Here is a 27,919-nt window from a genome sequence, read left to right on the forward strand (position 1 = left end):
CCCACTTTGACGGCATCCTGGAAGCGGGTACGGAGCGATGACGTCAGAAATTGGTACTGTCGTTTCGACAGTTCCGCATCTGTTACGGATCTCGATTCTAATGGCGAATGCGGAATATTGGTGGCGTGCTTTTGTTTGGCCGTTGCACGTCAGTGCTGTTTAAGATACATTTATACGTTGAATCCAGTTCCACCTGATTCCTTGATGAGAGCGTATCAAAAACTTTGAGGCAGTCCGTAGTGGGACGGGAAGCTTTTTTTCTTTTCCCTCGACTCTTTATTTGCCGACTGCAGCTCTTTTAATGCCAACGCATCAGAGGTGTTTTGGCTGGTCCACCCACAGCATTAAAAAAAAAAAAAAAAAAAAGTAGGAGGGTTGTCGTGGCAACCAAAGATCATTTTAGCTGATGCCGCAGAAATTGAATTAGGGCCAGTTCTTCAACAGAAAGAAAAAAACGATTTTGGGAGCTTCCCTTCCCAAACAATTGTCCAAAATGCCCCTGCGATTTTTTTTGTCCATCAAGTGCAACCATTGAAGGCAAACCCGATCGCAGTCGGTTCTGCACGATGAACGCGCGTCACTCACGTAGGCGTTCGGTTTTACCGCTTCCTTCACCAGTTCGGCTTCCCGTGTGCCCTTTCTGACATGCCCGCTTTGAGTTGAACCAACACAAAATGGAAAAAAAAAAACCCGTGCCAAAAAAAAAACAAAAAACCGTGAACTTTGAAGTGTACATTTTTGTCTTTCGGACTCTTGTTAGTTGCAGCGTTTTTGGAGCTGTTGAGACTCAATAAATATGGTGCCATCTCCTGAAAATCTTGACAACACGTACGGATTTATTACGTCTGCGTGTGTAGACAGAAGTCCGGCCCCTGCTTTTACATTGACCTTTTGACCTTTGATTAGATTTTTTTTTTTTTTTTTTTCCATTTAGACTTCATAGGCAGAGGCGTACTACTTCCAGTTTGTGATCAACACTTGTGACACATCATTTCGGGGCTGATCGGTCGACGTGAGGGGGCTTGTTATCGTCTTCTTTTCTAAATCGACAAAGCACAATCTACACGGAGGGGGCGCGCTGTGACCTTTTTGAAAAAGTCCGTCGGAGGGTCGGCCACCCGCCGATCTTATCGTGGAAGGGTTTTTCATTTTCTTTCACTGTTGGGTTGGGTTTTTTTTTTTTCTTCCTTTCCTTGTTTGCACTGTGAAGGTTTTCAATGGTGGACGTCATCCCTTGCGAGGTCCCGGCCGAGTCGCGCGCCCCGCGACGCGGCTGACGGGTTGCGGGGGATGTCGCCATCGCAGAGATACGTTTGTTATATTATGTATTACATTTATAATTAAAACATGAACTGCTAAGTAAAGACTGTGGTACATTTATTCACAATTCACAACACCGAGCGCGGCTTTTTAACATCGTTGAATTAAAAAAAAAAAAAAAAGGTTACATTCTTTTTGTCTTCCAGTCTGAAAAAGACGACAATGTTGATGACTGGTTTAAAGTGCTGCTAAAGACACGTTCACGATTTTGTTACACGGTACACTGTGGTCTCGGCTCAAGGCCTGCGCGGCCCAAAACTAATGCCGCAACTGAAGACCAAAGAACAGCTGCGATGACAGAAAGTGGTTCACATTCTTACTTCGAGACGTGGAAAGTAGCAGGAAATGTTCTACAGAGCTCGTGCACCTACGTCATCAAATCACGTCACTGGCCGGAAGTGCCGGTCTAGCAAAGCATTGTTCAACGCTAAGTCGGAAATATGTCTTGTAGCACGACGCCCAGAGTCTTGTCCGATACCGTTAGACATTTAGAAAGTGACAAGAAACGAAGGTAAGTGGAAAAATTTGATGAACTCGGTATAGAGGACCCATATTTAAAGCCGAAGTCGATGTTTTTGCCGATAAGAGTGTGGACTGTTCACCCGCTTGTCTTGGACAACTGGATCTACACATGGATCTGGTGAGAAAGTCGTCGAGATTTACACGGAAGAGTTTGAAAGCTTAGAAAAGTCTGGACGCATACAAATACTTCGCTGCGGGATCCCGCATAGTGATGGAGCCACTCAGATTTTTCCAATACAAATACCAATATTTAAATAAATGACCCCTTGTTTTACACAAACTCGCATTCATTAACTATGATTGAAGACCGTGAGTCGGCTCCTCCGTACACGGAAGCGTGTTGCGGTCACACGTTAAACTTTGGTAAACTTCTCCGTGACAGACGTTTTTTGTTTTTTTTTTTAATAAATATGCATTGCTCGCAAATTAGTCCAATGCGCATTTTAAAAAAGAAAATAAACCGCTGGGATAGGCTTCAGCTCCTGTACACGGAAGCGTGTTTGCGGCCAAACGTTGAACTCCGGTAAAACTCTGTGTGACTGATGATTTATTTTCTGTTTTTAAATACGCATTGGACTCATTTGAGAACAATGCATATTAGGAAAAAAAAAAAAAAAGTCTGTCGGGGAGAAGTTTACCGAAGATTAACGTGTGGCCGCAACACGCTTCTGTGTACGTTGGAGACGACTTTTTTTTTTTTTTTAAACGCGTTGTTCTCAAATGAGCCAACTTGGCATTCTAAATACTTCTTAGGAATTTGAGATTGAGAAGAATAACTCCTACCTGAAATGAAGTGATTGCTACACAGTCGTGTGTATTTGGTCGGGCACCATCCGTCACGTTTAATTGCTGAAATTTATTTACTTTTCTTGTCTTTTCAGCTGGTATTCCTCTTTGAATATCTGTCTCGTCTGTTGTGACAACCAACAGCACAAGTCTCGGATATGTTGAATATTCTGCTCCGGTTCAATGTCCCCCACACTGTCGAGCAGCTTTTTTTTTTTTTTACCTTTTTTGATCGGCAAAATGGCTCCGTGAAAATGGTGACGTCACGTGCACGAGCTCTATTCATCCACTTGAGGAGCATCATTTGTTCCTTTGCTGCTATGCTGCCATCTTGTGGCATCTACAGGCAGTTTCCAACTTCTTAGAAATTCCCCATCTAAATCACACAATACTGAAAGCGAACGTGAACTCTATTGTACAAATATGCAAAGTCTAAATGTCATGAAAAATGATGCACTCGCCCCATTCTTGTCGCAGTTGACCGAAGAACTAATGACACGGGGTCGTCGGTTTACTCGCGTCTTGTTCATGTTCACGCCTGCGACCACAACCGGTTCCTGACCTGAAGAACACAACGAACGCGACAAAGATGCAGTTGAGTACGACACATCTCAGGTCTTATTTAAAATGCTTAAGATGAATTGTGTCTGCAGTTATTTTGGTCGCCGTTGATAAAACCGCGGGAAATGCCTGGCCGTGCACTCGTTTTCGTCTGGCCCAACAAATCCACTTCGACTTGCACCCGCCATGAAAAATGAAGAAGAAACGTTTGCCGTGACCGTGTTGTAGTTTTGAGGGGACAAACGGCACGCGATGAGCTAGTTTTTGCAGCGAGGTAAGACTACGTGGTCATGTGGGATAAAAAAATTCTCATTCTTTGTCATTTGATTGGCTAATATTAATAGGCCTGAAGCGTTTCCAGGACTGCATAAGTGGAGGACAGTCGTTACGACTTTGAATTTGGCTGACGCCGAAGCAACCCGAGGACGCCCTTGTAAATCGGAGAAGACAAAGATTGAAGAGCACCGTTGTCCTGCAGCAGAGGTCACGCGGTATCACCGCAAGGGCGGGGCTCGGATACGCCGCGACGGCGACTTTGGTCACGGCAACTCCGGGCTCTCCTCCTCCTTGGCGTCATCGCCCTCTGCATCCGGATCAACTTCTTTCTTCTCGAGCTCAAACTTCTACAAAACATTAACAATGGATTAAAATACGAAGCAAGAAAGAATCCTCGACGGAAACCTGATTGTATCCAAAATACATCCAAATTTCCAGCATTAGTAAACGTGAGTTGTTCAACATCCTGGCACTGAAATGGGAGTTCATTTTTTTTTCATGTTTGCTTCTTTGTCATATTCTCAGTTCCTGATGGTGGATTTAGGGGTTAAAGCTTAATCACTCATTATTTGTATTTCACTATTTTATTTTTAAATGGATACAGTGATGCCTTGGTTCTCCACCGCAATCCGTTCCGGAAACGGTTCAAAAAGTGAATTGTTCGAAAACCGAATCGGTTTCCCCATTACAATGAATGGGAAAAAAAATAATGCGTTGCAAGCCTAAAAAATTGGGCTTTTTAAAGCATTTTTTAGCTTTTCCTGATAATAAACGGCATTGTAGAAATACATGTATAGTATAAATACTTTATATAATCAAAAGAGAGAGAGAAGTACTTTCGGCTTGTCCCTTTCGGGGTCGCCACAGCGTATCATCTCAGATGAACGCATATATATGTTTGGCACAATTTTTTTTTTTATGCCAGATGCCCTTCCTGACGCAACCCTTCTCAGGGAGTGGAGGCCCACGTGGGATACGAACCCACAACCCCTGGTTTACCAAACCAGTGCTCTAACCACTGAGCTCCGGGGCCTCGTACTTTATATAATCAAATGATTTAAGAAATATATTTATTTTTTGCTTAAAATGTATGCTTTAGTAGTAGAGTACGCTAGGCTAGGAGCGCATTGTCGTATCTGTGGCGACTCGGCCCCCGGCCTTGTAAACGTTTTTTTTTTTAAACTAACAAAAGTGCAGAATAACTTTAAACAAGCAACTTGCCTTCTTTGGAGCCATGATTGGGGGTTGACACGGTAGTCCTCCATAAGAAGAAACACAACAGTTACTACCGTGACACGACTGTGTACAAAGGCTGAGTTATATAGAATAACAAAAAGTACTGATTGTGCCGCGGGCGTTATGTTATTTCTGGGGTTTTTCCGGGGGAAGTTCGAATACACTAATAAGAAAACGCGTCATGGGTGGGTCAACCGCTTGCGTAATTTTATTTCCGGGTTTTTTCGGGGGCGCGATCGAATAGACAATAATAACAAAGCCTGTCGTGGTGGGTCAGCTGCTTGCGCCGCGCACATTATGTTGTTTTCGGGGTTTTTTTTTTGGCGGCGTGGGAATTCACAACAAAGTGCGTCGTGGGTCAGATGGTCAGGCCATGCGCAATATGTTCTTTCCGGGTTTTTTGGGGGGCGTTCGAGTACCCATTTTCGTTCAAAAACAGGAGCAAAAAAAATCTCGAAATTTTTGTTTGAAAACCAATTGTTCGAAAACGAGGGCGTTTAAAAACGGAGGCTTTACTGTACAGTGAAATCCAACTAGACTAATGTTGAAATGAAAAAAATGTTGAAAAATGTACGTCATGCCCGCAGATATCAAGTTAGGGGTGTGTGTTCTGTTTGGAATTATGAGTCTACCCCTTTAAGAGCAGTGGGGGGCGGTGTCAGGTAAACTAGGAAATAGAAGTAGGCTGAGCAGCAGTTCGGCAGTGTGATTCCGTGTTAAAAAAAAAAAAAAGACATCAGGCTGTGGTTCCTTGCGCTGGATCAGTGGCGCAGCTTAGAGGGAACATTAGTCACGACTACACAAAATAAGCAACGTCTTTCGATATCTACGGATTTCTACTCGTCGTAACAAATTTTATGCGTGATATTTGTGCTCGACTGTGCAGATTTGCGAGTGCGATGTCGTGCGGGCGCCAAATCGCAGTGGTTGAAAAAGTGATCTTGTGAGGGATGGCCGGGCGAAAAGAATCCAAGTGAGGAAAGACCATCTCAGCTACTCAAATGAAGTTCGAGTGCCGTATCCACCTCCAAAGTTGTCATGGCAACCTCGGAGGCCATTCTCTCAACAGTAGCCAAGCAGGTGACCGATTAAAGCCACGACCGGCAACATTGTGTCACATAATTGACGTACAAACAGCAATAAGTGGCCCAGTCGGGGAAACTTGCCTCCAGTTCTTGCATGACTTGGTCCATGAAGTCGCCGGGGTTCTGCTTGTATTCCACGGCCCGCTTGATCATCTCTCGGAACACCTGGAGTGACAATCGCACGTCAAAGCGGCACGGACGTGCAACTCGGCTCCTAAGGAGCGCGTCGCAAGATCGCCGATGCGATGCCGACGCGGGCTGTCAGGATCCCCTCTGCTGAGTTTCATTACCGTAATTCCCGCCCTACAGAGCGCGCCTGATTACCAGCCTCACCGAGTGCATTTGTAAAGGAAATACCATTTGGTACATACATACGCCCAAATTGAAACACAAGATATTTACAAAAAAAGACGGTACACAGAAATTGTGTAATGCTAGCATGGCACTAACTTTAGCACTAATGCTAGCACCGCGCTAGCGTTGACGCTAACAGAGCCGGTTAAAATAAAACTTACCGGTAAATATCACTGAGACACGCCAGGAACACGCTAGCACAGGGCTAACGCTAGCGCAGCACTAACAGGGCCGGTAAAAGTCACCTCCTCTGCACATATATTCCACCGGTCTCACTCTTGCCTTTTTCGCTCAAGTGCCCATTTGCAGCCGTGAGAAAAAATTAGCCGCATCATCGCATAAAGCGCAGGGTTAAAAGCGTGTATAATGCTACCGTGGCACTAAAACTAGCACTAATGCCAGCACCGCGCTAGCATTGACACTAACAGAGCCGGTTAAAATAAAACTGACAGGTTAATATCACTGAGACACGCCACTAACACAGCAGGAAAACGCTACCACAGCGCTAACGCTAGCGCAGCACTAACTAACAGGGCTGGTAAAAGTCACTTCCTCTGCACATATATTCCACCGGTCTCATTCTTGCCTTTTTCGCTCAAGTGCCCATTTGCGGCCGTGAGAAAAAATGCACAAATTAGCCACATCAATGCATAAACCGCAGCGTTGAAAGCGTGTGGAAAAAAAAATGTGGCTTGTAAGGCGGGAAATTACAGTAATTGACGTGATTTTTTATTTTGAAAGTCTGCCTCGGAAGCGCGCCGCACTCGAATCGGAGAACGCAGACGCTAAAGTGGAAATGTGACTCAGGTGTATTTATTGTATACTGGGGAGGAAAATAAGGCCACAGAGCAGCCTTTCCCGAATGCTTAAGGTGAAACGTGGCCATTTTTATATTTCATACGCTATAAGATTGGCTTTCTGTGGACGTATTTATTTCTGGAGTCTTGGTTTCACTTCCCTCCCCGGTTCCTTAATGAAGCGCGGCGAAGGACATTCAGTTAACGTGCAGCTCAAAAAAAAAAAAGACGACGGGCTCAAACCTTGACGACGTTGGTGCCATCGGCCGCAGAAACATAATAAAAAGGGAGTCCTTTCTTCTTGGCAAAGTTGAAACTCCGCTGGGTCACCTTCAGGTCAGCTGCAAAACGTAAACGAGTAAATCAGCGATTGGTGAGGGGCTTTCCGGGTCAACGCGGGAAGCGGGAAAGCAACACACCCACCGTCGATCTTGTTGGCCACCACGCAACACGGAATCTCAGGTCTGTACTCTCTCAGCTCCTTGTACCAGTTGGCCAGGTTCTTGTAGGTGATCTTCCTCTGGATGTCGAAAACCTCAAATGCGGGGCAAGAGAAGAAGAAAAAAAAAAATAAAATAATAATAATCAAGTGGATTTGGAGACTCGGAGCTGCGGTGGAGATCTGGCTCAAGTGTGCAGGCATCGTTTCGCCGGAAGTCTCCTATCATTTGGTCAGTCACTGGAAAGTCATCCATCCACCCATTTTCTTAGCTGCTTATCCTCACGAGGGTCGCAGGAGTGCTGGAGCCTATCCCAGCTATCACCGGGCAGGAGGGAGGGTAACACCCTGAACTGGTTGCCAGCCAATCGCAGGGCACATGGAGACAAACAGCTGCGCTCACAATCACACCTATGGGCAATTAATGTTGCATGTTTTGGGGATGTGGGTGGAAAACGGGAGCGCCCACCCGGAGAACACCCACACAGGCAAGGGGAAAACATGCAAACTCCACATGGGCGGGGCCGGGATTGAACCCGGGACCTCAGAACTGTGAGGCCAACGCTTTCCAGCCGCCTCGAAAAGTCCTACCCCACGGAATTTCGTTTTGCTAGGGAAGAGAGAAGAACTTTGCCAAATTGGAAAGAAAGAAAAAAAATGTCTATTTTTCGCAAGTGTCTTCATTATGAATCCTTGCTCACCATCCACGTGTCTTACCATGATGCAGGCGTGCGCTTTGTGGTAGTACGAGGGGTGCATGTTCTGGAACCTCTCCTGGCCGGCCGTGTCCCAGAAATCTGTCGATGGGTCACGGGTCATGAATGGCGACCTGCCGGGGGCGGCGACCCGTAAGCGGGCGCGTGCGTGTGCTTCATACCCACTGCCACCGTCCTGTCGGCCACCTTGGCCGTGTGTTTGTGGAGCGTCAAAGCGTACGTCGACAACTGCTGCGGGCGACTGGAGGAGCGATTAAGGAACTCTTTCATGGAAACAAATCGGGCTGTCGCGTTTTGGAGGCAAATTGAGCTGTAAACTTTGACTTTAGTCCGGGTCGTGAGTACTTCTGCCACATCCGCTTTTGTTGGCGCAAAATACTCGTGGTAGTAATGGTTTGTAAACTTTACTTTCTTTATGCAAGCATCATTACATCTGATGACAACTTCCATTGTAATATTGCTACTTCTTTGTAATTTCCCGCAGTGTGCATAGCTCCTGGCACCATACTGCCCCTCACAGGTGAGTGTTAGTACTACAACTGACATCTGAAAGATCTCTACAACTTAAATGTCAAGTGTCATCCCCATAAACATTCTAAAAAAAAATTTATAAAATTGTAATGAAAAATACATATAACTTTATTCACTTCAATGTCTATACGAAAAAATTGGCTCGGCCTTGTCAACGAGCCTTGTCAGCCGGGGCGGCTCATTTTCATTTTCAACGCCGAGGCCGCTTTACGGCGTTGTCATCGCGCGCGGCCCGTGCAATCCATTTTTCACGGCGAACCGGGTCTCTTGAAGATTTATGAAGGGTAAATCCATCCTCCCGAGTGTTCGAGCAATAGTGAGCAATGCAACAAGCCGGCATTTTGGCTAACACGAAGGAACAACGACATAGCTTCCCGCAGGTTAAACCAATAGAAACAAACGAGTCCACTGGAGGGCGCTCTTGCCCCGTACGTCACTTCCTGCTTCTTCTCAAAAACAAATCCCTTGAGAGAATTTTCATGGCGGGAGTTACAAAAAGCCATATACGTCAAAATTATGTCTTGTGGTGAAAAAAATCCATACCGGCTGCCGTTTTTTCATTAATAATATACTAAAAATCATCTATTTTATGACTTACTTGACCTTTAAAATCCAACATTGCCAAAACCGATGTGCTTGTGTGTAGATTCTCAGTTATAAACTCTGCAAAGGTTGAATCGAGCCCACTGTATGGAAGTAAATATGTGGCACCGGGATTTGAATTTGAAATGCCACAGAAAACAGGATTTGAAATTCACCGTCTGTGGCACCAGGCAGGGTTACTTCAGGTCAGAACCGAAGAGCCGGCCAATCACAGTTACTCTTTCGTAGTCACGTGACGTCACATACTAACAAAGCGTAACTGGATTGGCCGGCTGCTCGATTCTGACCTGAAGTAACCCTGCCTGGTGGCACAGACGGTGAATTTTAGACAGCGAATTGTAGCCGGTTGAATTTCAGACGGCGAATTTCAGACGGCAAATTGGAGCCGGTTGACCAATCGGATAAATTAACGACGGAAAAAAACTTCACGCTTCACCTATCAACTATGTTTTCTGACCTCAATGACACACAAGATGGCGTAATTGGAAACCTATCCATTTTTAACATTGAAAAAATATACATTGAAATACAACTATTGAAAATGTGATCACTTTACATTTCAAATTCAAATCCTGGTGGCGCATATTTACTTCTATACCACTGGACTTGTGTTTTTTTAATTTGTTGTGTTTATTCATATTTTCTGGAAACATTCAAAATACTTGAATGACAATTACACGATTTTTTTTGGCAACAATATGGTCACGTGTGGTATGTTTTATTGGTCAAATTGTACGCTACACAGCACACATTTGTTGCATTGGAAAAAAAAATGGAAACGATGTTAATGTTTTGCCACAAAAGTTGTTGGTTCTGTCATGTCAATACTTTCAAAATGTAATGTAAAGGATACTACTCGTCCAGGAGAAACCTCTCCATCAGCCTGAATACAACAAACGTGTCAACAAGTGTGATTTTTTTCACTACGTTTTCCGTCCTGGAGGACAACTTACTTGGATTTCCCGACGGCACTGTCTCCCAAACAGATGATCTTCACTTCCTCGTCGGCGTCGTACTTCTTTTGGTCCAGCTCGGGGATGATGTTGTCGTCGTCGGCGGCCATTACTACGACTTCTTCTTCTTCTTCTCGTCGTCGTCGTCTTTTCGTTCACCTCCACTTCGATCGATTTAAAACGCCTTCATGTATATTAACGAAACAGCGCCGTTAGGCTAATGAAGAGTAGCTCACCGCGTCCACCGACCGGTTAGCCGACACTCGTTTTCGTTTATGAAGAAAAAAAAAACACAAGACCTCGACCGGGGAAAATAAAATGGGATTAAAAATGGGATTATTTTTTTTGCACAGAATTGTGCAGTGTTACTTGCTAACTGCGCAGTTACGAAAGACATCGAGTTATAACCGCACGTGGATTATTTCTCATTGGTCTATTTGCGTATTTTCATATTGTGCTGCCGTAAAATATTAAAACGTGAAGATAAATTTGTTACTCTTCCGTTTGGAGCTCCAAATTTGTGTTGGCGGTTTGTGTTTCTATGCAACGGAGACGCTGAGTGGACCCCTTCCGTCTTAGGTGTCCTTCGTACTGCCTGTGGTACCGTGGATTTTTTTTTTCCGCCTTCAGGAAAAATGATAATTTAACATAATATTAAAAATTCAGATTAAGGTAGTTTGTATTTAATGAAGCTTTCCCAATTCTTTACAGTTTAAAAAAAATAAAGCGTGATTTCATTTTTAAAGCAAATGTTAAAATACAAAATATGCAGGGAAGGGACCTTAGAGGCACCACTGTACATATTTTGTAAACTATATCTTTAATCCGTGGGCAGCGTCCCATTTTTGGGACATCATGATTTTCACGCATTATATCCTTCAGTATAGCAAAATATTCAAGTGCTTTAATCTAACGCCATAATTTGGTATCGGTCAAAATTAGCACAGAGTTATTTCCCTTTCCTTCCTGATCCAACATGGCTGCCTCAAGCACATATGGAGCGTTTTCCAAGAGAAGAAAGGGAGAAAGGTCAGTATGCAAAATGATAATCCATCAGTGTTATTAATGCGTAAATGTCGTCCTAGAATAAGAATGAATTTATAAACATACCTCTAGTGAGTACTACTTCACAGAACTGATAGCATACACGTCCCAGTTTTGGGACACTTCCCGCGAGAGGGTACATCTTTTTCGCCCTTTGTTTTATGCATTTGGTGTTTGATTCCAGGCTTATATAGGTCTTTATACCGTCTTTCCGCCAACATTTACTATGTACATCAGGGTTTTTAGTTGTCAACATAGAATGTTACACTTTTCTTTCCAGGACGATGGATGTGAATGAGGCCCTAGCTATACTGATGGACGACGTTCAAGATTTTGAGAGCGCCGATGTTTACATCGAGCCACCTGATGTCCACGAAGAAACTGATGTCGACAGCGGTGATGAAAATGCAGATGGAATGTCCGCTTCTGTTAACAATCTCTGTGGTAATCAGTTGTCATCTGGCTGCTCTGTCACTTTGAGAACACGCACTGGTCGGCAAACCTTCGGACAGGACTCTGCCAGTTCGGATTATGACAGCACACCTTCTGATACCGATTCTGAGGATGGTGCTCCAATCACCAGAAAAAGGAACGCACCAAAACGTACTAAACGTGTCTGGGGTCACATGGAGTTTGACACCGAAGTTAATAATGAGTTTGATAAATCAGATGCCACAATACGTGAACTTGACCTCTCGCCAGCTCAAATGTTTGAGCTTTTCTTTGACGAAGAAGTAACTGCATTTATTGTGGACATGACAAATCTGTATGCTCGACAAAAAGGTAGGCTGGGTTTCAAAATGACTGCATCAGAGTTGAAACTTTGCATTGCTGTATTCCTCATTTCTGGCTACAATCCGCTTCCAAGGAAGCGAATGTACTGGGAAAACGCAGAAGACGTAAGGAACGAAGCCATTGCGTCATCATTTCCGTACGAGAGGTTTGAAGAATTGCTTAGACACCTCCACTTTGCCGATAACACCAAACTGAATCGTGATGACAAAATGTCAAAGCTACGTCCCCTCATCGCCATGTTGAACGAAAGGTTTCTCCAATTTTGGCCTTGCACTCAAAGTATCAACGTTGATGGATTAATGGTACCTTATTATGGGAGGCGCTCCGCCAAGCAGTTCATACAGAACAAACCCATTCGCTACGGTTACAAGATTTGGTGCCTAAACTCTCCAAGCGGATATCTGATTCAGTACGAACCTTACCAAGGCGCGGGAACTGTGAAGTCGTTTCCAGAGCTAGGTACGGCCGGGTCGGTTGTTATAGACCTTTTGTCTGAACTTCCTGCAAAGCGTTTTAATGTCTTCTTTGACAATCAGTTTACTTCGATACCTCTTCTGGAGGAGCTGAAACAGAAGGGTATGCATGGAACTGGAACGCTGCGCCAGAACAGAACCCAGAAATGCCCGCTTAATGAAGTGAATAAAATGAAGAAACAGGAGCGTGGGTCTGTAGACTATCGCCTAGATACATCTTCCGGGGTACTGGTCTGCCGCTGGAATGACAACAGCGTTGTAACTGTAGCTTCCACAGTATTTGGCGTAACCCCAACTGGCTCCGTCAAGCGATGGTCAAGGAAAGATAACAGAGAGATCCAGATACCAATCCCACAGATGATTTTGGCTTACAACCAAAATATGGGCGGAACAGACCGTATGGATGAAAATATTGGTTATTACCGTCCTTCAGTTCGGATCAACAAATGGTGGTGGCCTTTGTTTATCGCGCAGTTATCTTTCTCCGTTCACAATGCATGGCAGCTCTACAAAATAAGTGCCGCAGCTACTCGACGTCGCCTGGACCAGCTCGGTTTCATCAGAGACGTCGCTATGACTTTTATCCTCGGACACCGACAAAGAGGTCTACTGATCAGCCCCGGCCGTCTTCGACCCGTTGAATCGAGGGTGCCTGACGACGTGCGATTTGATGGACCAGGCCATCACCTGATCTCTGGTCTGACACAGAGGCGCTGTCGTCAGTGCGGAAAGAAAACTGTAAAACTGTGCATGAAATGTCCAGATTGCCCGCTACATCAGCACTGTTCCGTCCTCTTCCACACCAAGTAGACTTCACTTAATGTTTGATATTCTTCTTTACTGATGATCGTACTGGCTTACGGCTATGCTAGCCTGAGAACGCCCGATCTCATCAGATCTTGGGAAGGCCCTGGTTAGTACTTGGACGGGAGACCGCCTGGGTATACCAGGTGCTGTAAGCTTCTCTCCCCAGCTAAATGCAGACGGGTTGCGTCAGGAAGGGGATCCGGCGTAAAACTGTGCCAAACAAATATGCGTTCATCGAAGATGACAGGCTTTGGCGATCCCTAACGGGACAAGCCGAGAGGAAAAGACTGATAATCGTACTGAAACCCGTTTCTGTTAGCCGTTTAGATCAAGCTTCTCTTAACAGCGGTTACCTAGGTCGGAGCGAGATAGGACACAATAAAGTTTGGAACGTCGAAAAACTGATGTTTTTAGTTTACTTATTTACAGTACATAACTGGAATAAACTAGTTGCGTTACAGCTATACCATTTTTTCCCCTTGAAAAATATATCCTTTAATGAGCAAGGTCCTATTTTTGGGACAATCTAAGAAAACCCAAGTACCCTCTCGTGGGCAGCGTGGGACGAGATTATAAATTAGTAAAGTTATGATATAACTTAACCATAAACGAAAAAGATGTATTTCCTTGATCGTGGCCTGTTCAGAGACTTTTATCTCAATGAGGCAAAAAATTTCCACCCTGCCCATGAATGGGTTAAAATGTGCAATAAAATAAAAAGGCAGGGTTCTTGCAATCATTTTTTTTTTTTATCTTAAAAATGTTGAAAAGTGGTTCACAAAAGTCACCAAACCGGCACTTGCAATATTCTTTCACATAATAGTCTTATTTACGTGTAAATATGACCACAAAAAAAAAAAATAAATAACATGTTGACCTTGTGGTTCGCTGGTCTGCCTCAGTTGTGGAGTTCCGGATTCAAATCTCAACTCGGGCCTTTTCCCGCCCTGTGTGGGGTTTTGCGTGTTTCCTGGCGCTTGCGTGGATTTTCATGTTCGCTTGCTCCCACGTTCCAAAACACATTGGCTTCTAAATTGTCCGTGCATGTACGTGTAAATGTTATTAATATATGTGTGCCATGTGACCGGCTGGCGACTCTTGCCCGAAGTCAGCCGAGATGGGCTGCGGGTAAAAGTGGAAAGCGCTACAGAAAATGGATGGAACGTTTGATTCCCGAATGACAAAAATGAACAATCAAGCTTGTGTGGGCTAATACTACATAACTAAACATAACTTTTTAAACTACTTTTATTATTTTCCGGGGGTGCGCTATTTCCGCTTGATGTCAAAAGCGCTACGTGCGGCTTACATTCGTACGTCGACAGCTGCGCTCGGCTGGAAAGCGGTTGGTCTCTCGAGCCGACCCTTTTAATCGTTTCCGCCGGCTGCGTTTGATCGTTTTCTTCGGCGCAAAAAATTAAACGAGCGTTAATGAGCGTTGGCTTCGATCCACATCGGTGAGCGGGATTAGGGTGTTTTCCGAGTGATGTTGCCCGAAGCTGAAGGATGGAGCTTTTTGGTGTGAGGAGGTGACCTGTAAATTTTTTTTTAAAAAAGGGTTCCGGTTATATAATATAATAGCAACATTATCTGATCATATCTGTCTGTGTGACATCATAAGGGGTGAAAAATATCTGCTTAAAGCAATCATCTCGCACCTTCTCAGGGCAGTAGACTCCAGGCGCCGGCGTCTTAGTAAAGCTCGTCGGGAGGAAGTTGCGGGCCGGCATGCTGTATTGGGGAGATTTCCTCAGGTACGTTTTGGGGTCCACGGCTTGGTAGGCCGCGGGGCCCGGAGTCTGCGGGGGGGACCACACATCCACCAGGGATCAGGATGGATTTTCGCACGGTCAAATGAGGGGGAAAATTGTAACGTCTACCTGTGCCAAATCGTTAAAAAAGTTGCCAATTTTGCTGCGACCGCAGATCGTGTACGAGGGCACCGAGGGGATGTTCACGGTTTTGGATCCCAGAACAGGAGGAAGCATGTTGGATGCTGGACCTGCAGTGACGGGAAAATTATGAAGTGTCTGTGTACATCCAGCCATCCATTTTCTTTTTGCAGCTTATCCTCACGAGGGTCACGGGCGGTGCCGGGGCCTATCCCAGCTGTCAACGGCCAGGAGGCGGGGCACACCCTGAACTGGTTGCCAGCCAATCGCAGGGCACATTGAGACAAACAGCCGCACTCACAATCACACCTATGGGCAATTTAGAGTGGCCGATTAATGTTGCGTGTTGGGGATGTGGGAGGAAACCCACACAGGCACGGCGAGAACTGCACACAGGCGGATCCGGGATCGAACCCGGGACCTCGGAAATGTGAGGCCAACGCTTTAAAGTTACACAACTTTTCAATTCGCTGTCTGAAATTCACCGTCTGTGCCACCAGGCAGGGTTACTTCGGGTCAGAACCAAACAGCCAGCCAATCCAGTTACGCTGTGGCATCACGTGACTAAGAAAGCGTGACGGCGATTGGCTGGGTCGGCGGCACTTTGGTTGGCGTCGTAACTGAAATGGAATGAAACATCCATTCATCCATTTTCTTAGCCGCTTATCCTCACGAGGGTCGCGGGGAGTGCCGGAGCCTATCCCAGCTGTCAACGGGCAGGAGGCGGGGTACACCCTGAACCGGTCGTCAGCCAATCGCAGGGCACGTGGAGACAAACAGCCGCACCTACGGGCAATTTAGTGTCCAATTAATGTTGCATGTTTTTGGGATGCGGGAGGAAACTGGGCCGCCCGGAGGAAAGCCACGCAGGCACGGGGAGAACGTGCAAACTCCACACAGGCGGGTCTGGGATTGAACTCGGGACCTCAGCACTGTGAGGCCAACGCTTTCCAGCTAGCTGAGCCACCGTGCCGCCACTGTAGCGATATTAACTTGATCTTGATGTACGTATGCGTGTCACATATTTATTCCACCAGCTGCCACTCATCAGAAAGAGTCAAAGTATAAGAAGAACGTTACCGGGTGTGGTCTGGTAGCTCGGTACCGCTTGTTTCCACCTTGTAGACAAAGTATAAGCAGGAGAAGACCTAAAAGTGATCTTCTCTGAACTTGCAAGATGGTAGCAATCTACAAAAAAAAACCAACAATAACGAGCAAAAGTCGCAATTATGCAATTGCTGCGATCTCGCTGATGGTACGTCTCAAGCGTTTTGCTCACTGGGCGCGGGGATCTCGTCGCGCGCTCGCTCCTTTCGACGTCTGCCGAATGAAAACGCCGGTGTTCCGTCGCGGCCATTTTTGGTGATGTTGGAGGGGATGAAGTGGGCGGGTCCGGGCGAGTTGTTCTGTTTTTTGGTGTGAGAGGTGTGGCCAAAAGTGTAACTCGGTGCTTTGGATTTCGTCGGGTCGTGGTTAACCGCGCCTGGAGGGGGGGGCACAGATGTTAGCATGTCATGCTAACAGTAGCAGCAAAAGCATATTTCCTGTTTATTTAAGAGGGTTCTACGATCACCGGGCCGAACTGATACATTTTTCTCCCTCTTCTGATCAAATTCACCAATACCCGACAATCAGATGTTGGCAAAAAAAATTATCCTCGCTGATTATTCTACGGAAAATGTTCATGCCGACAACTGTAAATGTTCAATATTGTCATGTCATCATCCCCGCTGCTTATCCTCACAAGGGTTGCGGGAAAGATGGAGCCTGTCCCAGCTAGCGGGCGGAAAAGGCGGACTACACCCCGAACCGGTCGCAAGGCCGATAGCGACACCATCCCTTAGTGGGAATCGATCCCACGCTGCCCGCACTAATGCCAGGCGTGTGTACCACTACACCATCAGCGACTTTAAGATTTCTGACGACAAATTTTAAATCAAAACAAACTGACAATTGGGTTGGACTTGTGCATTTTCTTTCCCTTGTTGAGAAAATTCAGCCAAACGCACGATTATGAAATATTAGCCGGACTGATTATCTGGTGTTGTGTTTTTTTTTTTCCTTTACAAACCGCTCATGAAATGATCGGCCCGATGATCATAAATGTTCATTCAATATGTAAGCTCCCACATCATGAAGCCAGGTCCCAATTTCTGGCGAGCTCTTCAAGATTACGCCGGCGTGACTTTTTTTTTTTTTTTTTTGCCCCGCCGCCGTCCTCGACCGATCGTCAGAGAACGGACTCGCGACTTCCCGAGATCGGCCAGTCCGCGGGTCGGCTCGCCCAATCTTGCTCGTTCGTCCTCGAAATTCGCGCAACGCCCTGGCGCCGTTGCTCGTCGGCCACATATGAACTCGCCGCCAGGATTTTAAGACCGCGCCAGAGACCAATTCCTTGTGTTTTTCCACACATTTGGCCAGCGAAGCCGATTCAGATTCTGATTCTGTTGCACGATCCACGTTTTCGACACGCTTCTAAGAGGGCCAGGCCGCGATTTGCGGAACTTTACCTGTCAGCGATGGCAGCGCATACAGAGATCTGGTGGCTCCAGCCACCCCGCCAGCTTTTGGCTTTTCACCAGGCATGAGCTGAACGGAGAGCAGATATGAATTGATCGGCGTATTGGAAAAGCGCGGACATTTTTATCGTCGGGTTCAAATGAGCACCCGGGAGACGTTCATCTTGAATCCGGACGGCCGAGATCAACCGACGGGGAAACTATCGGTGACACGACGGCTCGACAAATGCTACATCCACATGTCATGTGAGCAGCAGTGTTTCTTCAGTAGTCTTTCATTTCATACTTTATTTTACAAATGCATGGCCTATTGCCAATGTAATATTAAAATCACACTGATTTAGAACTTTCAAAAGCTGCTTCGAAATGTGGATTATTCAATCACCATCAATTAACGATCAATATTTATTGTTTTTGTTTTTAATGCTGTAGTGCCAATTATTAGTATTTATTGGAATACGCTTTATAACTGAAAATAAAATCACATTTTATACAAATGGGTACTATCACGATTGTTATATTTAATATAACAATAACCTTTCTTCGTGGAGCATCAAATATTATCGTTACCTTTTCATTAAACACTTTTACTGTATTAATGAAAGCAGCAGTAATAATAAAAAATTCATAACTGTAATATGAAATAAGTATTACATTTAAAACTGATTTTATCAAGTGATTTCTACTATTTTTTAAATTCCAAATAATAACACTCCCTATGTTTCTTACTTTATACAATACAGATAGTTATGACGTTTGAATAAAATATGAAATGTTAACTTTTACATATAATTGACATTTTATTCATAAGAATATAACGAGAATACAAAATATTTCTATACACTCTTCTTCAGTACTGCATCTCTTGCAAAAGCAAGGCAAACATTTTGCAACGTGCAAAAAATGAGGATTTCGGAGCAAGCCACGAACCTGTCACGGGCTCCCGGTGGACTTCGGGTGGGATTGTGCAGCCGTCGAACGCCTGCGGGTGCGAAGCCCACCAAACGCTCTCGTGCATTCCAAGCATCCTGACGCCGCCCCTTGCCTTCCACATCATTAGAGCTCCAAAGTGATGATGTATTTTGGATTAGGGTGGCGTGTGCGCCGGACACAGAGCACACAAGCTCGCTGTGATTTGCGCCGACGTCATGAACCCCGACGCCCCGGACGCAGCCCACTGTTGCGCAGGCGCAGAGTTGTCCTCATTACGTCCACTAGATGACGCTGTGGTGATTTTTTTTTTTTTTTTACTTTTACATTTATTCTCTGTTTTTTTTTTTTTAACATTTTGAAATGTATGACTTTGTATCCTTCTGGTCCATCGTCATCGTTTCGATTACTGCACCTCTGTAAAAGTATTAACAGAGGAAAGTAACGATCTGCTTTAAAATGCACGTAGTCCCAAAAAAAGGATGAAAGTAAAGTCTTGAGTAATTGAGTAGTATACGGTATATGACGTCACTTGCAAAAACAAGTATCCCCGCTAATTCCACGCTAATGACGCTGCGAAATCTGAAATATAATTTTAAAATAGACACGTGACATACAGGGAAAACGATTTGATACCAAAAAATATATATTTGTATTTTGTATTAATTAGCTAGCTATCTGAAATTTTATTTGTATAACCTATGTTATTCATATTTTTTCGCACACGTCATCATTCCACAATGTTTGCTAAATCAAAATCGAACTACGGTACTGCTACGTCACATCCTCTTGAGCTCGCTGTTGGGTCAAAAATCGCAGCTACTTGTATTTGCATCATTATTTTGTTTCACGAGTACTGAATTACTTACCCGTCCCTTTCGCAGTAAATTGTCATCAAATAAAGAAAAATGATGCTCAGAAATGTTGAACTTCAGTAGCACGCCTCGACTGACCCGTGTGCTGTCTCGGGATGTGCCTGTCAGAAATGTCCAACAAAAATGACATCAGCTACATGGACTCTAATATCAAGTGATTTATTCAAAATTCTTTGTTGAATTACTCACCCGTCCCCTTTGCAGTAAATTGTCACCAAATAAAGAAAAATGTCATCAAATAAAGAAAAATGATGCTCATAAATGATGAACTTGAGTAGCAGACCTAACTGACCCGTGTGCTTTCTCTGGATGTGCCTGTCAGAAATGTCATAAAAAATGACATAAGCTACGTGGACTCCAATATCAAGTGATTTATTCAAAATTCTTTAATGAATAACTCACCCGTCCTTTTCCAGTAAATTCTTACCAAATAAAGAAAAATGTCATTAAAGAAAAATGATGATCAGAAATGATGAACTTGCGTAGCGGGCCTCGACTGACCTGAGTGCTGTCTCGGGATGTGCCTGTTAGAAATGTCCAAAAAAATGACATCAAGCTATGTGGACTCTAATATCAAGTGATTTATTCAGAATTCTCACCATAATATCCAACTGTACATGACGTGATGGAGAAATATCTGCAGTGTATACAAAAGTTTCTTATTTGTACAAATTCAATATACAAAAATTGAATGACTAAGCCAAAAAAAATAAAATGAAAATTCAGATCATGGCCAAATTTAGATTTAAGTGCAATTTTATTTGGTTGTTACATTCCTGGGTTATCTTGCATATTTTATGCACCATAAAATGTGCAAAATAGCCCATATTCCGAGGCACACGTGCTGTGAATAATTTTGCACAATAAGTGGAAAAACACGTTTACACAATACTGCTGTGTAATTTGCTGCCAGTAAAGAAAGCAAATTTAAAAAAAAAAAAAAAAGATGTTGGGCCTGCTGTACCACAAACTAAAAATAATTACTTTCATTTTTTTTTTTTATTATTATTAAATACTGTAGTACACAATGTAATAAATTCTCCTGACACTGATGAGATCACTAGTGCCGCTTCCAGGGTACGTTGAAATGCGGTTTAGCAAGTAAGCCTTAAATTGACGAGTCGCAGTCGAATGCGATGGAAAGCAAAAATTCCCCCCGACGGTTTGCAACCGTGAAGCAAATTCGACAGACGAGACAAAGCGTCGCAAACGCTGGACTGTGAGATCTCCTCAATGGATCTCATCCGCTGACTTTGACCGCTTTGCTTCATCGGAAATGTCCGGGCTCAAAGGAAGGAGAACGACTGTTGGTATTTATCTGCGTCCATGATGGGGCAGATGGTGTACTGCGAGTGGCGTAGTCCAAAGGTGAACGCTGGCGCTTTGGCGTGGGTGGTGGTGACCTGGCCAAAACAGACACAAAATGTCAAGATCATACACGGCGTCATTATAAACAACAATGATAAGCTGCGTGACGAGTGGAGCCCTTTAAGAGCGGAGGGGGGTGGTGCAAGGCAAACTAGGAAGAAGAGTGTGCGGCTGTGGACCAGGCCGTTGTTACGTGGTGCCAAAACGTTCAATTTTTTTTTTTTTTTTGGCCACGCGATCGACTGCAGTATACAGTACATCGTTATGAGGACTCTGCGAGCCATACGCAAACACCAAAAGACCCAGGTGTGGCTCGCGAGCCATAGGTTCCCTAACCCTGGTCTACGATAATACCGCAGTTGCTATTTGATCTTGGTCGTTCCATATTTTCAAAATTGCCGCCAGAGGTCAAGTTGGCAGCAGAGAGTAGCTGCTGGTTTTGTTCCGTACCATTGCTGACCGCCCCCTCGCCGGTCGTCGTGGTATTAAAAACGGTGCTCAGCATCTCTGTGAGTTCAGAACCACACACCTCAGAAAATTATGTAACTCACTCACTCCCAGGCATTTCCAATTCATATTGACGCTTGTTCTTTTTATACCCAACATACGCAGTACATAATCCGTTCGAATATCAGGCGCCAACGTGTCTTAGGTCTTACTTTCTTTCACTTATCTTTATCTTCAACTCAAAAGCTGTGCTGATCTCAAATCCAAAGTGCCGCAAATGGTTTTTCACAGGCAGGTTGGGCGAGACCCTCTTCCGTGCCTTCCTGATCCAAATTGCACCGGAGAAATATACAAATCCGTGGCCATAGATGTCTAGATTTTACGATGTCTAAATTTTACGATGTCTATGTTTTGTGATTTTTTTTTGTGTACCGTGCTGTGGTACTTTCTGAGTTGTGACTGACTAAAACGGGTCTCAAAACAGTTTCTTGGGAAAAAAAAAACAATGTAAAAAGACTTTGGACCCGTTTTAATTTGTGACCAAAAATGCATAATGCGCCTCGTTGAAGAAGACCTTGGCCCACCTTTTCGGGACAGTAGACTCCGGGTGCCGGTGTCCTCGTAGCGCTTTGAGGCATGAACTTGCGCCCCGGCATGCTGTACTGAGGGGATTTAGTGAGGTAAACTTTGGGGTCAACGGCTTGATAGGCAGCAGGGCCCGGAGACTGAAAGAGGGGGGAAAAACTGTCAGAGAGAGAGAGTTTGCAGTTTTTTGTTTTTTTTTCCCCCCAAGAGACCACCACACCCTGGAATTGCAACCTATCAGGTACACAAGGTCAGACCGACCAAGTGTCAATCAGACACAATCATAGCAGCTTACTGGCAGAGCCCTTGCGACCTGAGTTGTGTTGAAGCTATTTTGGAATTTCTACCGTGGAGAAAGACTTCCAGACGGGTTTAAGGAAATTCTGGTCTACCATCGGGCGTCCGGGAAGGAGTGCACCGTCAACACTCTGTATAGTGAGGATGGGGTGCTGCTGACCTCGACTCGGGACGTGGTGAGAATATAATCGAAGACCTCCTCAATTCTACCGCCACACCTTCCCGTGAAGAAGCAGAGTCTGGGTTCTCTGGGGCAGGGTCCCCTAGCTCTGTGGTTGAGGTCACCGAGGTGGTCAAAAAGCTCTTCAGCGGCAAGGTTAGCTCTGACTTTAAAAGGCGAAGTTCTTAATTTACCGGCTGATCTACGTTCCTAACCTCATCTACGGTCACAAGCTGCGAGTTGTGACCAAAAAAAAAAACAAGATCCAGGATACAAGTGGCCAAAATGAGGTTCTTCCACAGGGTGTCCGGGTTTTCCCTTAGAGAACGGCTGAGAAGAAGTCATTCTGGAAGGGCTCAGAGTAGAGCCGCTGTTCCGCTGCATCGAGCGGTGCCAGATGAGGTGGCTGGGGCATCTGATTCGGACGCCTCGCTGGTGAGGTGTTTCGGCCACACCCCAACGGGAGGGGAATCCGGGGACGTCCCAGGACACGCCGGAGAGATTAAGTCTCTCGGCTGGCCTGGGAATGCCTCAAGATATCCCCGCAAGAGCTGGATGAAGTGGTTAGGGAGGAGGATTTCTGGGCATCCCTGCTAAAGCTAATGCCCCTGAGACCCAACCTCGGGTAAGCGGTAGCACAAGGATGGAAGAACAGCGAGGATCAGTTTTTCCATTGCAGCGGCTTGGTGTCCGTGAGAGGGTCCAATGCCAAGTGTGCGAGTCATAATTAATCGCGTCGCATCGTGGGTCTAAAATGGTTGAAAAGAGATTTCTACCTTTGTGTAGTCTTCCATGAAGTTGCCATTTTTAGTGCGACCGTAGAGCGAGTGTGCGGGTGCTGCACGAATAGTGACAGTTTTGGGTCCCAGCACAGGAGGTAGACTGTTCGATGCTGGACCTGCAAGGATAAAACAGTTCAGGAGTGGACACATAGCGCTATCAATTTGAGTTTGCGTGTTGCTCCCATGCCTGCGCGGGTTTTCTCCGGGAACTCCGGTTTCCTCCCACATCCCCAAAACATGCACTCATTGAAGACTCTAAATTGCCTGTACTGCAGTTGTGAATGCGAGTGCGGACTGTTGGTTTCTGTGTGCCCTAAGATTAGCTGGCAACCAGTTCTGGGTGTACCCTGCCTCCTGCCAAAAGATGGCTGGGATTGGCTCCAGCACCCCCCGCCATCCTCCTGAGGATAAGCAGCGAAGAAAATGGATGGATGGATGAAGTGAAGAAAAGCAGAAGAGGGCAGTGACTCATTTAGAGTAGAGATAGATAGATAGATAGATAGATAGATAGATAGATAGATAGATAGATAGATAGATAGATAGATAGATAGATAGATAGATAGATAGATAGATAGATAGATAGATAGATAGATAGATAGATAGAGATAGATAGATAGATAGATAGATAGATAGATAGATAGATAGATAGATAGATAGATAGATAGATAGATAGATAGATAGATAGATAGATAGATAGATAGATAGATAGATAGATAGATAGATAGATAGATAGATAGATAGATAGATAGATAGATAGATAGATAGATAGATAGATAGATAGATAGATAGATAGATAGATAGATAGATAGATAGATAGATAGATAGATAGATAGATAGATAGATAGATAGATAGATAGATAGATAGATAGATAGATAGATAGATAGATAGATAGATAGATAGATAGATAGATAGATAGATAGATAGATAGATAGATAGATAGATAGATAGATAGATAGATAGATAGATAGATAGATAGATAGATAGATAGATAGATAGATAGATAGATAGATAGATAGATAGATAGATAGATAGATAGATAGATAACCAGTACCCACTAACTTGAAATAAGACCGGTACAGGCCCGCAACTGACCGTAGGTATTTGTACCCACCCATCCGTTGAAATGTCAAGAAGAGAAGTTACCAGGTGTCGTCTGGTTGCTCTGTACGACTTGTTTCCACCGCCCGGACAACGTATACGAAGGAGAAGAGTGGTAAGTCACCTTGTCTGAACTTTCAAGGTGGTAATGGTCTAAAAAGAGCAAAAGAAAACGTCGTCATCACCCCCAAGGTGGGCGAGCTGCGCTGCTAAAGAGAATTAAAAAAAAAAAAAAAACAAACAAAAACAAAAAAACGTGGGGTCAGCAGCGCTGCGCCGTGCTCACTGGGTGCAGGGACTTGGGCCCGCGCCAGGTCCTTGGGCCGCGTGCCGAACGAAAATGCGGGCGTCCCGTCGCGGCCGTTTTTGGTGATGTTGGAGGGGATGAGGTGTTTCGGTCCGGGCGAGATTTCCTGCGTGCTTATGTCATAGTGGGCCCGAAAGCTGTAACTGGGTGCTTTGTATTTTGTCGGGTCATGTAGCGTAGAACCTGAGACCACCGCAGATGTTACTATTTCAAGGCAGCATAAAATTTTGTAACAATTTTGCAAAGGAGTTATGATAACCTGTCAGTGAAGGCAGCGCATACTTTGGCCCTGGGCTGCTATAGAGGGCAGCTATGGGCCCCCGCGGTCTGTGGGGCCTCCACGATCCCACCCAAGGCTCTTCATCAGGCATTATCTGGAACAAAATATTCACATTTCAAATTCCGCTCGGTGGGCGGTTCGAAGACAACCGGCTCACCTACGCCCCGGACAATCAGTCCGCGCGAAGGGACTTGTCCAGGTACGTCCTGGACTGGTCATCAGGCAGTGCCAGGGAACATACAACGACTATAATCAGTCAACACACCTCCTTTTCAAACGCTAGGGTTTTTATGATGTGTGCGTGAGACCAAAACAAATCAAATTCCAAAATGTACCCAAATTAATTTGAGCGATAATCTGTAGAACCCAACTGAAATTAAACTCTTTTGTTCAAATGTAGAAGCAAAAATACAACAGAAATGATAGTGTTGGACAAGTGTGCACACCCTCTTCTAGTTGACATTTTTATGAGAGTCTGATCACACGCATTTGCCACTGAAGCACGCCAGCCGTGGTTTTTGTTTGAATCATCACAACGTCCTGCTTCAGCAGACGAAAATCTAAAATAAACCTCTGGACCGACATCCATCAACCTTTTCTTTGGTCTTCCTCTAGCTCTTTTGCCTGGCAGCTGCATCCTCAGACTCTCGGCTCTGGCCATGTCCAAAGCATCCCAGTCTTCTCTCTCAAACCTTGTCTCCAAAACCTCCAACTTTGGCTGTCCCTCGAATGAGCTCATTTCTAATCCTATCCAAGCTGTTCACTCCGAGCTAGAACCTCAACATCCTCAAGTTCTGCTTCCTGTTATTTCTTCAGTGCCACGGTCCTCTGTAGTTTCCACAGTTCTGAACATCGCCTTTGTTCTTAAAAATGGGGACTAGCAAACCTTTCCTCCATTCTTCAGGCATCTCCTCGCCCGCTACTATTCTATTGAATAAATTGGTCAAAAACTCCACAGCCACCTCTCCAAATTTCTTCCCTACCTCCACCGGTATGCCATCAGGACCAACTGTCTTTCCATTTTTCCATCCTTTGTAGTGCCTTTCTAACTCCACCCTTACTAATCATTGCCACTTCCTGGTCCTTCACACTTACCTCTTCTACTCTTCTTTCTCTCTCATTTTCTTCATTCATCAACTTCTCAAAGGATTCTCTCCATCCATTTCGCACACTACTGGCACCGGTCAACACGTTTCCATCTCTATCCTTAATCACCCTTACCTGCTGCACATCCTTGCCATCTCTATCCCTCAGTCTGGCCAACCTGTAGAGATCCTTTTCTCCCTCTGCCTTTGCCCTACGTCGCATCTCAATGTATTCCTTTCGCCTCTACTCAGTCCACTCAGTGTCCCGCTTCTTCTTCGCTAATCTCTTATCCTTGTATGTCTTCCTATAATTTGGGGCTCCACCACCAACTCTCCTTCTCCCCTTTCCGACGAGAAGTCACACCAAGTACTCTCGCTCGCTACTATTCTGGTGAATAAGTTGGTCAAAAACTCAGCAGCCACCTCTCCAAATTGCTTCCATACCTCCACCGGTATGCCATCAGGACCAACTGTCTTTCCATTTTTCCATCCTTTGTAGTGCCTTTCTGACTTCCCCCTTACTAACCATTGCCACTTCCTGGTCTTTCACACTTACCTCTTCAACTCTTCCTTCTCTCATTTTCTTCATTCATCAACTTCTCAAAGGATTCTCTCCATCCATTTAGCACACTACTGGCACCGGTCAACACATTTCCATTTCTATCCTTAATCACCCTTACCTGCTGCACATCCTTCCCATCTCTGTCTGGCCAACCTGTGGAGACCTTTCCTCCCTCTGCCTTTGCCTTACGTCCCATCTCAATGTATTCCTTTCGCCTCTACTCAGTCCTCTTAGTGTCCCACTTCTTCTTCTTCTTCGCTAATCTCTTATCCTTGTATGATTTCGCATGATTTGGGGCTCCGCCACCAAGTCTCCTCACACCAAGTACTCTCGGCGGGTGCTATTCTGTTGAATAAGTTGGTCAAAAACTCCACAGCCACCTCTCCAATTTGCCGGCTTGTAATAATTCATTAGTCAAAAACAAACCTCACATGAATGTCTTAGAACATCCACAAAATCCCACACGAGCATGGAGAGAACATTGCAAAGTCAACACGGGACGATTTTAACAAAGAACCTCAGAACCGTGAAGCAGACAATGCTCACCACCGGTTGTTTATCATATGTAAATATTCAACTAAATCATTGGCACGTCCGTTAATCAATAACAAGGTTCACCATTGGTTCAGCTGTTTCATTTAAAAAGGAGACAGAGTGTGAGTTAGACAAAAAAAAAAAAAAAAAAGATTAAAAGTGTTTTACCTTAGCAAATCCTAATCTTCATAGGAGTTTTCCCGTGATCCGGAAATCAGCGGAGCGCGTTCATTGAACTACAAAACAAAATTGTTTAGGAGCGGTCAAGTTCACTATGACAATGTTGCCAAGGAGATGGCTTAACATGCCGGACATGTGTTGTGTTTACACTCCCAGCACAAGAAGGAATTCGCAAGGCTAAGCAAACTGGGAATGCATTTGCAAGTGAACGCATTGCACATTTAAGCATGTAGCACCTCTTTCATTATGATTATTATTATTATTATTATGACCGCACATTGTTACTTAGTTAGCAGTTTTTTTTCCACTCAAAAGGGAGCATTTTCAAGCACACGACTGACCTGTCACGACTTTCTTCTCGAAGTTTATCGCGTTGGGGAAAGAAAAAAAAAAAATAAAAGTTGCATCCAGCATTTTAGCATCGTGACGTCGCCTCCGCGTCCCGGCTGGGAGATGACATAATTACAGCCTGAATGTGATGACGACGCGGTAGGCGGCCCATTCTGTGCTCGGGTGGCGTGTGCGAGAAACACAGCGCACAAGTGCTTATGCTCAAAACGGCGCTGTGTCCGTTTAAGAGTGCGCGCGCGCGCCGGCGCCGGTGACGTCACCGGTCAAGCGATTCGAATGGGAAAAGTCGCCGTGGCCAACGGGAAAATGCGGGATGTTAAATTTCTCGCGGTGGCCTCATGAAAACAGGAATTAAAAAAAAAAAATCA

The 27,919-nt window shown here is 44.9% G+C and overlaps 4 protein-coding genes across 8 annotated transcripts; 1 reads left to right on the forward strand and 3 right to left on the reverse strand.

The window, feature by feature from the left end:
• Positions 1-1,360: 1,360 nt before the first annotated feature.
• rabl2 (RAB, member of RAS oncogene family-like 2) lies at positions 1,361-10,313 on the reverse strand. 3 transcript variants are annotated; one of them, XM_061821894.1, is made up of 9 exons: positions 10,180-10,313; positions 10,080-10,109; positions 8,254-8,333; positions 8,094-8,173; positions 7,361-7,472; positions 7,181-7,278; positions 5,868-5,951; positions 4,687-4,724; positions 1,361-3,812 (listed from the first exon to the last, which is right to left on the reverse strand). In XM_061821894.1, exons 1-9 carry the CDS (start codon positions 10,287-10,289, stop codon positions 3,674-3,676), a joined length of 771 nt encoding a protein of 256 aa, XP_061677878.1. In that variant the 5' UTR covers positions 10,290-10,313; the 3' UTR covers positions 1,361-3,673. The 3 variants fall into 3 exon arrangements, with proteins under 3 accessions (XP_061677878.1, XP_061677879.1, XP_061677880.1); XM_061821896.1 differs by having other exon boundaries at positions 3,670-3,812; positions 5,833-5,951; XM_061821895.1 differs by lacking the exon at positions 4,687-4,724.
• A 755-nt stretch (positions 10,314-11,068) lies between these two features.
• On the forward strand, positions 11,069-13,845 carry LOC133501836 (piggyBac transposable element-derived protein 3-like). Its single transcript, XM_061821893.1, has 2 exons — positions 11,069-11,208; positions 11,504-13,845. Exons 1-2 carry the CDS (start codon positions 11,156-11,158, stop codon positions 13,299-13,301), a joined length of 1,851 nt encoding a protein of 616 aa, XP_061677877.1. The 5' UTR covers positions 11,069-11,155; the 3' UTR covers positions 13,302-13,845.
• Positions 13,846-14,169: 324 nt separating this feature from the next.
• On the reverse strand, positions 14,170-20,032 carry LOC133501838 (ciliary microtubule associated protein 1B-like). Of its 3 annotated transcripts, none has more exons than XM_061821899.1 (10): positions 19,917-20,032; positions 19,704-19,829; positions 19,509-19,615; positions 18,640-18,933; positions 17,701-17,779; positions 16,470-16,673; positions 16,271-16,378; positions 15,179-15,300; positions 14,957-15,097; positions 14,170-14,832 (listed from the first exon to the last, which is right to left on the reverse strand). In XM_061821899.1, the coding sequence occupies exons 5-10, from the start codon at positions 17,774-17,776 to the stop codon at positions 14,716-14,718; spliced, it is 768 nt and encodes a 255-aa protein (XP_061677883.1). In that variant the 5' UTR covers positions 17,777-17,779; positions 18,640-18,933; positions 19,509-19,615; positions 19,704-19,829; positions 19,917-20,032; the 3' UTR covers positions 14,170-14,715. The 3 variants fall into 3 exon arrangements, with proteins under 3 accessions (XP_061677883.1, XP_061677882.1, XP_061677881.1); XM_061821898.1 differs by having other exon boundaries at positions 18,640-19,056; XM_061821897.1 differs by having other exon boundaries at positions 18,640-19,615.
• A 76-nt stretch (positions 20,033-20,108) lies between these two features.
• LOC133502066 (ciliary microtubule associated protein 1B-like) lies at positions 20,109-27,759 on the reverse strand. The gene is made up of 8 exons (XM_061822439.1): positions 27,542-27,759; positions 27,189-27,256; positions 24,819-24,933; positions 24,539-24,742; positions 24,298-24,405; positions 23,148-23,269; positions 21,914-22,054; positions 20,109-20,917 (listed from the first exon to the last, which is right to left on the reverse strand). Exons 3-8 carry the CDS (start codon positions 24,928-24,930, stop codon positions 20,801-20,803), a joined length of 804 nt encoding a protein of 267 aa, XP_061678423.1. The 5' UTR covers positions 24,931-24,933; positions 27,189-27,256; positions 27,542-27,759; the 3' UTR covers positions 20,109-20,800.
• Positions 27,760-27,919: the final 160 nt, after the last annotated feature.

Source organism: Syngnathoides biaculeatus, chromosome 6, assembly GCF_019802595.1.
Source record: "Syngnathoides biaculeatus isolate LvHL_M chromosome 6, ASM1980259v1, whole genome shotgun sequence".
Lineage (NCBI taxonomy): Eukaryota > Metazoa > Chordata > Actinopteri > Syngnathiformes > Syngnathidae > Syngnathoides > Syngnathoides biaculeatus.

Bases quoted from the DNA above. Each gene is read 5' to 3' on its own strand.
- rabl2 (XM_061821894.1), bottom strand. From the start codon at position 10,289: ATGGCCGCCGACGACGACAACATCATCCCCGAGCTGGACCAAAAGAAG. The intron at 10,110-10,179 runs GTAAGTTGTCCT...TGTTGTATTCAG, and splicing joins AGTGCCGTCGGGAAATCCAA to GCTGATGGAGAGGTTTCTCC. The intron at 5,952-7,180 runs GTTTGAGCCCGT...TTGTCACTCCAG, and splicing joins ATGGCACCAACGTCGTCAAG to GTGTTCCGAGAGATGATCAA.
- LOC133501836 (XM_061821893.1), top strand. From the start codon at position 11,156: ATGGCTGCCTCAAGCACATATGGAGCGTTTTCCAAGAGAAGAAAGGGA. The intron at 11,209-11,503 runs GTCAGTATGCAA...TTTTCTTTCCAG, and splicing joins AAGAGAAGAAAGGGAGAAAG to GACGATGGATGTGAATGAGG.
- LOC133501838 (XM_061821899.1), bottom strand. From the start codon at position 17,776: ATGCCTGGTGAAAAGCCAAAAGCTGGCGGGGTGGCTGGAGCCACCAGA. The intron at 15,301-16,270 runs GTAACGTTCTTC...CCGTCACTGCAG, and splicing joins GAGCTACCAGACCACACCCG to GTCCAGCATCCAACATGCTT. The intron at 14,833-14,956 runs GTGCGAGATGAT...AAAAATTTACAG, and splicing joins GAGTCTACTGCCCTGAGAAG to GTCACCTCCTCACACCAAAA.
- LOC133502066 (XM_061822439.1), bottom strand. From the start codon at position 24,930: ATGCCTGATGAAGAGCCTTGGGTGGGATCGTGGAGGCCCCACAGACCG. The intron at 24,406-24,538 runs GTGAGCACGGCG...TGCTCTTTTTAG, and splicing joins GGCCCAAGTCCCTGCACCCA to ACCATTACCACCTTGAAAGT. The intron at 20,918-21,913 runs GTGGGCCAAGGT...TGTTTTGGCCAG, and splicing joins GAGTCTACTGTCCCGAAAAG to GTCACCACCACCCACGCCAA.